General features: G+C 50.9%; 1 protein-coding gene across 1 annotated transcript; it reads right to left on the bottom strand.

Annotated features, from left to right (window-relative positions):
• Positions 1-8,180: 8,180 nt before the first annotated feature.
• Positions 8,181-9,483, bottom strand: LOC148294465 (uncharacterized). Its single transcript, XM_088253384.1, has 2 exons — positions 8,902-9,483; positions 8,181-8,831 (listed from the first exon to the last, which is right to left on the bottom strand). Exons 1-2 carry the CDS (start codon positions 9,457-9,459, stop codon positions 8,181-8,183), a joined length of 1,209 nt encoding a protein of 402 aa, XP_088109510.1. The 5' UTR covers positions 9,460-9,483.

The following is a 9,483-nucleotide window of genomic DNA, read 5'->3' as shown; positions in this document are numbered from 1 at the left end:
GGCTGCTTGCTTTATGCATATATCTTCTTCTCCCAATTATCCGAAAGTTCAATCGACTAGCTATTGTTAGATGTCACAAGTTCGAATTCTCCCTCTCCGTTAATAAAAATAAAAATAAAAATAATAAATTTCAGTTCGGACCAAAATAAATAAATACAACTTAAAGAACCCAAATGAAATATGAAATGAAAACACTAATGCAAATTACAGGGCTTATCAAACTTCAAGCCATAATAATGTGCTGAAATCTTAACCCTCTAAACCTTTACAAACAAAAATTACGATCACTGCAAATTTGCAACAACAAAAAGGACAAAAAATAAATAAATCATAAAACAAAGGAAGCCTAATGATCTCAATACAAACCATAATGAGCTAAAAATCCAAATCTTACAAGTTTACCAACAACAAAAAATGCAATTATCTTCTACTACTTTTTTTAAGTACAAAGAAGATTTTACAAGGCTAAACAGATTTTTTTTAAAACAGACTGCAATATAATACTCTTTAAATATAATAATTTATTTCAGACGTACAGCCGATCGGCTATACTATTAAAATATTCGAATATATTCAAAGGGTATAGCCGCACGGCTATACTGTTTAACCCTTCTACTTCTTCTTTAGTATAATTGCTGTTATAAACAAAAAAAAGCTTCCTAAACACTAAGGAAAATAACCAAACCAAATACAAATATTAGGAAGATTATATCTAAATTTGCTACAGAGCTTTCCAACCATATTTGTTTCTCAAAACTTATGGGCAATTTTGACCATTCAGAAATCTTGAAGAAGGAAATTGATATCTTGGATAATCAATCGTTGAGGAGCATATGCCAACAGGGTATAGTCCCATAGAAAAAGACTTTGATTTGTACACCAATGATCTCAAAGTTGAACCCTCGTGACACCTTAGTAGTGTAATTGTGAGAAAAACCCCCTTTACCTTCCTGACTATGGCAAAAACAAAACAAAACAAAACAAAAAAATCGTTAAGCCCCACTAATATTGAAATTACATTAGTAACCCCAAGTAATATCTAGATATTTAGCCCAATTAATACCCAAATGACTTAATCCTAATTTATACCCAACTAAATAACAACTCTAGTCCTACTTCTTTTTCATTTTGGTGAACCATAGTCGTTCTTCTTGTTGTGCTTACGTATTTCTCTTTTTTTCACCTCTCTCTTTCCCTCTCTCTTCCTCTTTATCTATTCACCTATTTCTCTCTTCTTCACCTCTTCTTATTTTGCTCTTATTCCAAACCCCAAACCGACCAAACCGAACTGGAACCGTATAGGTATGGTTTGATTTAGTTCCTATAGACATTTTGTATAAAAACCAGACTGTATATAACTATCAGTTTTGTTTGTACCATATCTGACCCTCCACTCGTACAACGACACGTGGATCTCATAAACTCGCCCAAGCACCCAAGGCCTCGGACAATCGGCATAGGCTACTGATGATATTGTCTCAAAGCAGCAAAAGATCATTACAGGGCCCAACACAGCCTACAATCGGTATCCCCTACCGATTCTGCAGAATCAACCTCGAAGCACCCGCCTGAAATATCTAAGGACTCGTGTCAACCTCATAGGGCCCTCCCACGAGTCCCACATCGAAAATGAGCGCTAAGAGCATACTAAATGCCCTCTATAAGTATGCCCCTCCCACTACAATACAGGGGTAAGACTTTTCAGCTTGACTTTTATACTTCTATATGGTCAACAGCAAGAGCTCTTAAAAACAATCTTACTTGAGCATCGGAGGGTCTTAGGCTGGTTCCACACCGGTTCCATAGACCTCACGAGCTTCGCTTATCTTCTATTCAGGATCAGCATCCAAGGACAGGAAGAATCGGCATCCAACACCCAATCGATCTCTTGATCGTCCATCCCACTTGTAAGTTGCACTCATCTCTATCTATTCAAGATTTAGCGCCAACAGATTGGCGCCGTCTGTGGGAATCGCTTATCGATCAACCCATATCTCAAAACAAAGAACTCTGAGACCAAAAAATGAATCCATCTTCGGCCCTCCCTACCGATGGCCCCATCCTCGGCCTCGTTGGCGAGCCGAATCCAACTCCCTTGCTTCAGACACCTGCTCGACCGACCACCCTGGAGGCTCGGATGGAGACCCTACAGCAGGATATGGCAAGAATGCAGGAGCACAACAATGTTCTCGCCTCCAAACTGGATGACACCCAGAGGCAACTGCATCAACAACAAACACTCTCCGCCCAGTTGCAGAACGATCGGGAACCAGCCACACAGCTTCGGCAGGAGAAATCGTTTAAAAGCGTACGAAAGCCCACTTTCCAGGATAGAGGGAAGCAGCAGGCCGCGAACGGACCAACTGTCTCCCGAAGACTGTTCGTGCCCACTCCGAAGGAACGCCATCCCGAATATCGCGTTTATTCTGATTGCCGCGAGAGGATCAACGATCGGCGCAGGGAACGGCAGTCATCACCCATCCAGGTCCGGGCGAAGCTAGACGATCCACGCCTGGAGGTACTTGGACCAAAATCCCCCTTACGCCAGAGGTACGGCGCGATCGGCCTGGAAGAGACGGACGAATCAGATTATGTTCCAACATCCCCAGGAACCACAATCTCATCGGCAGGGCCCTCTGCACGACGCCACAGCCACCGATCAAACCAAGACAACGATCGGCGAAAAGGAAATTACGAGAGAAGCCCCAGCCGAACGGCAGACCAAGGAAGGCGAGGTCACAATACTGACCAACGCACAGGGAACCGAGCGATCGAACCCTTTGGTGACGATCTTCCATCTACCGATCCGACTATTCGTCTCCTCCTACAGAAGATGACTCGCATCGAGAAGGAACAAGACCAGGCTCGGACACCAACATGGGGAACGGTACAGCCAGGGCCGTTCACCAATCGAATCCGGACATTCAGACACGAGAAGGAGGTCCAAGCACTCCGCATATCGTTTTATTCGGGGGTCGAAGATCCCGTTACCCACATTCATACCTTCCAATCAGCTCTGGGTTGCAAAGGACTGACGGACGAAGGCCAATGTTTGCTATTCCCCTCCACCCTGACCGGAGCCGCTCTGAATTGGTTCTATCGGATGGAGCCAGACACGGTCGACAATTTCAATCAGTTGAAGCAAACCTTCCTCAACCATTTTATGATTCAGACCGATCGCCTATATTCCGCCGATGATCTATATACCGTTCGGCAGCAAGACGATGAGCCGTTGAGGGAATATGCGGCTAGGTTCAGCCATGAGTACTCCAGATGTCCGGAAACTGACGACAGGGCGGCCTTCGGTGCCTTCAAAAGCGGCCTTCGGTCGTCTCAGTTTCGTTATTTGGTCCACAGCAGCAACTGGACCACCTACTCCGAATTAATGAAACAGGCGGCTATCCACGCCAAGGCTGAGCATTTCAACTCCAAGGGATCGGCTTCGACCCCAATAAACAAAACGGCGTTGACCGATCAGCCTCCAACGCAGAACTACGACCGATTCCCGGTCGACCGATCGGCAAACCAGGCCCCCTACCGAACGGCACCCCCTGTCCCTGCTTTTTCCACTCAGCGAAACAAGCGGAAGGACAACTTCCGGGAACGGCAGGACAACAACAAGAAGGGCAACCACAAGGGGAATCGGCCAGACGAAATCTTCACTTTGCTCAACACCACTTATGAGCAAGTTCTCCTGACCGAAGGGGATATGATACCGAAGCCGAACAATCGGAAACTCCCTCGCCAGAGCGAAAAAGACACCGGTGTCTTCTGCCGGTACCACCAATACAACGGCCATGATACGGAATCATGCATCGCGCTGCGCAAAATCGTTGAACGCCTCATCAATGACGGAAAGCTGGATCAGTATTTAAACACCAAGCCAGCAACGGATAACTCATTGAATCGGCAGATCAATATGATCAGTGGAGGGGCGCCTCTTGCCGAAGCCAGCAACCGATCCGTTAAAAACTACGTTCGTGCCGTACGGCATCCACAAATCCTCAGCGTGGCGGGAGGACGCAATGACAAAATTCAACGCAACGGTTGGGAACCTATCACCTTTTCTGAAGAAGAAGAGCGAGGCATCATCTTCCCCCACTCTGATCCTATGATCATACGGGCTGATATATCGGATTTCGACGTAGGCCGAATCCTCATCGACACCGGCAGTTCGGTCAACGTGCTATTCGCCGACGCTTTCAACGCCCTCGGCGTGGACCCTCGGCATCTGAACAAGGATATCACCCCTCTCCTGAGCTTCTCTGGCGACGTGGTTGAACCAATCGGCAGTGTCCAGCTCCCGTTCGCTGTCGGTACCATCCCCAGACGAACGGTCCTCTACACCCATTTTCTAGTGGTCGACTGCCCAACGGCATACAACGCTATCATCGGCAGGACGGCGCTCACAAAAATGAAGGCCATGCTGTCACCACACATGCTCCTCCTCAAGTTCCCCACACACGCTGGCGTCGGCCAAGTGCGAGGGGACCAATTGAGTGCACGGACGTGTTACGTTTCGGCAACCAAGGAATCGGCAAGGGCTGCGCTTCGCGAAACATACTCGGTCGCCACCAGCTTGGGCGTACCGAACGGCAGGGGGACGGACAAACCAGATGACCCCCGAGATGAGACTGTAACCCCGCAAGCGCAACCCGCCGAAGATTTAGAACCAGTCACCCTCTCCGAAGCACAACCGGACAGACAAGTTCGAATCGGTACAACCTTGAGTCCGGCACTCAGGGCCGATTTTATCACCTTCCTGCAAACCAATGCAGAAGTCTTCGCCTGGTCATACGACGATATGCCCGGCATCGCCCCGAGTGTCATCAGCCACAAGCTCAGCATCTGCTCCACTTTCAAACCCATCAGGCAGAAACGGCGGGCCTACGATGCCGAACGGTATGAGGCAATGAGGCTCGAAGTAGACAAACTGAAGACCATCGGCTTCATCCAGGAAGTAACCTACCCAATTTGGCTGGCAAATTCGGTTTTAGTCAAAAAATCAAACGGCGCCTGGAGAATGTGTCAAGACTATACCGATTTAAACAGGGCTTGCCCAAAGGACAGCTTTCCTCTGCCACGGATCGATCAGATGGTGGATGCCACGGCAGGCCATGAACTTCTCAGCTTCATGGATGCATACTCAGGCTACAACCAAATATTCATGAGCCCTACCGATCGCGAACACACGGCATTCATCACCGACAAGGGACTTTACTGCTACAACGTCATGCCGTTCGGCCTGAAGAACGCTGGGGCGACATACCAGCGATTGGTCAACAAAATTTTTTCCGACCTCATTGGCACCTCGATGGAAGTCTATGTGGACGACATGCTGGTCAAGAGCAGAACGGCCGATTCTCATCTCCACAACCTTTCGCTCATGTTCGGCGTCTTAAAAAAGTACAACATGCGCCTCAACCCGAGCAAGTGTGCCTTCGGCGTTTCCTCGGGCAAATTTCTCGGCTTCATGATCAGCCAACGAGGAATCGAGGCCAACCCTGAAAAAATCAAGGCATTACTCGACATGCAGGTCCCGAAGACACAAAAGGACATTCAGAGTCTGACTGGGCGTGTCGCCGCTCTAGCCCGGTTCATCTCCAAGGCTACCGATCGGTGCGCTCCATTCTTCAAAGCCCTCAAAGGAAGCAAACGGCAGATTGTCTGGACTGCCGAATGCGATCGCGCCTTCCAAGATCTTAAGGCCTACATGAGCAGAGCACCCCTATTATCCACTCCTCTCCCCGGCGAAGAACTCATCCTCTACCTCTCGGTTTCGGCAACGGCACTTAGCTCTGTGCTCATTCGCAAGCCGAACGGCATCGAACTCCCCATTTTCTACATTAGCCATGCTTTGCAAGACGCTGAGATTCGGTACCCCGAGCTCGAAAAACTCGCCTACGCTCTCGTCCTTTCAGCACGCAAGCTTCGGCCATACTTTCAGGCTCACAGTGTTACCGTCCTCACCAATCAGCCTCTGCGCCAGATACTCCAGAGACCGGAGACATCCGGTCGGCTAGTCAAATGGGCCATCGAGCTCGGCGAATTCGACATCCGCTACCACCCTCGTCCTGCCGAGAAGGGACAGGCTGTAGCCGATTTCATCTCCGAGTTAACCGCGTCCGAGGGGCCAGTTTCGAAGGACGCCGCATCCGATTCATCTTCGACGGTACCAGTCGCCCACCCGACCGAAGGAATCTTTAATCCGTCAATTCCACTTTGGACTCTCTACGTGGACGGTTCGTCCAACCGACAGGGCAGCGGAGCCGGCTTGGTACTCAAGGCCCCTGACCAGACAACCATCGAATATGCCATCCGATTCCAATTCCGGACTTCCAACAACGAAGCCGAATATGAAGCTCTGTTGGCCGGCCTTCGGCTCGCTAAAGAAATGGGCGCTCAGCAACTCAGGATCTGTAGCGACTCACAACTTGTCGTGAACCAGATACTGACTGAATTTGAAGCCAAGGACACTTCGATGGTTGCCTACTTGACACACGCTCGCCGATTGCTGCACCACTTCACTGCGTACCAAGTTCAACAGATCCCCAGATCCGAGAACAGCCACGCCAATGCTCTATCACGCCTTGCATCAGCGATCGACGACAACATAGGGCGCCGTGTGCCGATCGAGGTCCTCACTCGGCGCAGTACCACCGACCTCGAAGTACATGCCATTCGGCAGGATCCAAGTTGGATGGATCCTATCCACGCCTACCTCGCCAACGGCACGTTGCCTGGCCCCAAACCTGAAGCAACGACTATCCGCCGCCGATCGGCACGATACCTCCTTCTGAATCAGATTCTCTATCGGCGTGGTCACTCCTTACCATTGCTTCGGTGCATGACCCCGCAGCAGGGAAACTACGTCCTACGAGAGATTCACGAGGGGGCCTGTGGGGACCATTCTGGGGCTAGATCATTGGCTTTCAAGACCATTCGGCAAGGGTACTACTGGCCGACTCTCCATGCCGATGCCACCACCCTGGTCCAGAAGTGCGATCAATGCCAGCGTTTCGGCTCCGTTCCAAAGCTGCCTGCCGAACCACTCTCTCCGATTGTTAGCCCATGGCCCTTTGCCCAATGGGGTTTAGACCTCATCGGCCCTATGCCCCAGGGCAAGGGACAGGTCAAATTCGCCATCGTCGCCGTCGACTACTTTACCAAGTGGACCGAAGCCGAAGCTTTGGCAACAATCACTGCAGCCAGGGTTGAACATTTCGTATGGAAGAATATCATTTGTCGATTCGGCCTCCCGAACGCAATAATCACCGACAACGGAAAACAATTCGACTCCTCTCAGTTCCGGCACCTATGCCACCGATTTGGCATCAACCTGTTCTTCGCCTCCCCAGCACATCCGCAGTCGAACGGCCAAGTCGAAGCAATCAACAAGATCATCAAGAAGACGCTGAAGAAAAAGCTTGGGACAGCTAAAGGAGCTTGGCCCGATCTCCTTCCGGAAGCGCTATGGGCCATTAATACCTCCTATCGACGGTCGACTGGCGAGACGCCATTTTCCCTTGCCTTCGGTTCCGAAGCCGTTGTTCCAGTCGAGATCAACGCACCATCGTGCCGAACGGCATCTTACGAGCCAGAGCAAAACGAAGCCCAGCTCACTCTCAACCTGGACCTCATTGAGGAACACCGTTCCCAGGCTCAGCTTCGGAATGCCGCCTACAAACAACGGACTTCCCGCTACTACGACTCGCGCGTCAGACGCCGATCGTTTAAAGTAGGGGACTGGGTACTACGCAAAATCTCCCTCGCCACCAAGGACTCCAACGACGGCACCCTTGGTCCATCTTGGGAAGGTCCTTACGAAGTTGTCACCATCTGCCGCCCAGGCACTTACCGTTTGCGTGGTACCGATGGTCAAACCCTCGGCCACCCTTGGAATATAGAACATCTCAAATATTACTACAAGTGAACGCCCCTTCGGTCATCAACTTTTGTAATCGGTTTAATTTGGAACTCCCTATTCTATACATACGGCACTACCATTCAGCAATATTATGTCAAACATACTCTACATACGACATGCGCACATACAGAATTAAGGGACATGGCACATTAACCCGAAACAAACTGAACATTGATAAATAAGGGGCCACAGAAGGGCCATCTGTCTTTACAATACGCCGTTCGGCACGCTCAAAAATGTTAAAAACAAAAGTCTACGAGGTGGGTGGATCGGCTTCGGTCGCTACAACATCGACATCAGCTGACGCAGGCACAGGATCAGTCGACGGCTCGGCAGTAGACGTAACGGCAGCCCTCGGCCCGGGATGACCTTCCTCCCCACTGCTTGAATCGGTGTCGTCGGTTTCCTCGGCCTCGGCATCCTCGCCCTTGTAGGCCTCCACCATCTCTTCGGTCACCCCTTCCGGCAGCGGTGGTGGATCCCGGAGGAAGTTCAGGTTCAGCTTCTTGTCAGCATTATACCGTTTGACTCGATAGAGAAAGTCGTCACATTGCTCCATGACCTCTCTATCCACCAATCGTGTAAACTCCTCCGACGATCGGTAGTCCGCAACGGCCTTCGCCTTCTCCTCTACTAGCTCCCTGGCATGCGACCGCTCGGCCGCATCCATCGCCACCTCTACCGCTGCCTTCGCCTCATGGGCAGCCATCACGTCCAGCTCGGCCGCCGCCAGCTTCGACGCCAGCTCAGCAATTTTCGCCGCATTCTCCTCGGCACGCTGGTCCGCCTCCTGCAGCATCTTTCCGGCATCAGCGATCTTCGAACGGCCCTCTTCAAATCTCTTTTGGTACCGTTCGGCAGCATTCACAGCTCGCTTCGCGCAGAGCCACATGTCCATATTAGCCTGCCACACCAACGGACACATTCATACATGCCGAATCAAAGTATCCTTAAGCTACAAATCCTACACTTACCGCTGCTTGGAGACGGAAGGCCCGACCGGTTTGTTCACGCAACGTCTTCGTTGACAGTTGCTCCAGCTCAGCCAGCTCCATCTGAGCACCGTCAATCATACAGTTGATGAACGGCACAGCCTTCCGAGGACACGCGATGTTAACCGGTCCCTCCTCTCCCTCCACCTCATCATCAGGGATCAACACCGATGTCCCCTCGTTCGGGCCCCTTGGCCGTTTCGGCAACGGCGTCACATCGATGGGACCCTCGATCTGCCGTTTGCCCGTCATTTGGAGGTGAGCCTCCCGAACGACCTCTGCCTCCGCCGCCCTCTTCTCCCTCCGGCGGTCAGCCACCGTCTGCTCATCAGCCGACGTCCCTCCCGCTGGCCCTGCCGTCTTTCTCTTCTTCGGCCCGGGGGACTGAACCTTCTTCGTCTTTGGCGCCCCTTGCCCCTCCAGACGCCTCCTCGTCGCCTCGCTCATAGGCCTCCCTCCTGCCACTGCAAAACAGGAAAAGCACGATGTCAAAAAGGAAACGGCAGCATAGAAAAAAACACCGACCCTGCCGAACGGCATCTCTTACTTTGCCTTTTTTCTTCT

The sequence above is a fragment of the Prunus avium genome, chromosome 5 (assembly GCF_965620075.1).
Source record: "Prunus avium chromosome 5, drPruAviu1.hap1.1, whole genome shotgun sequence".
Classification (NCBI taxonomy): domain Eukaryota; kingdom Viridiplantae; phylum Streptophyta; class Magnoliopsida; order Rosales; family Rosaceae; genus Prunus; species Prunus avium.
Note: the sequence above shows the minus strand (reverse complement) of the source record. Positions and strands in the feature narration are given on the sequence as shown.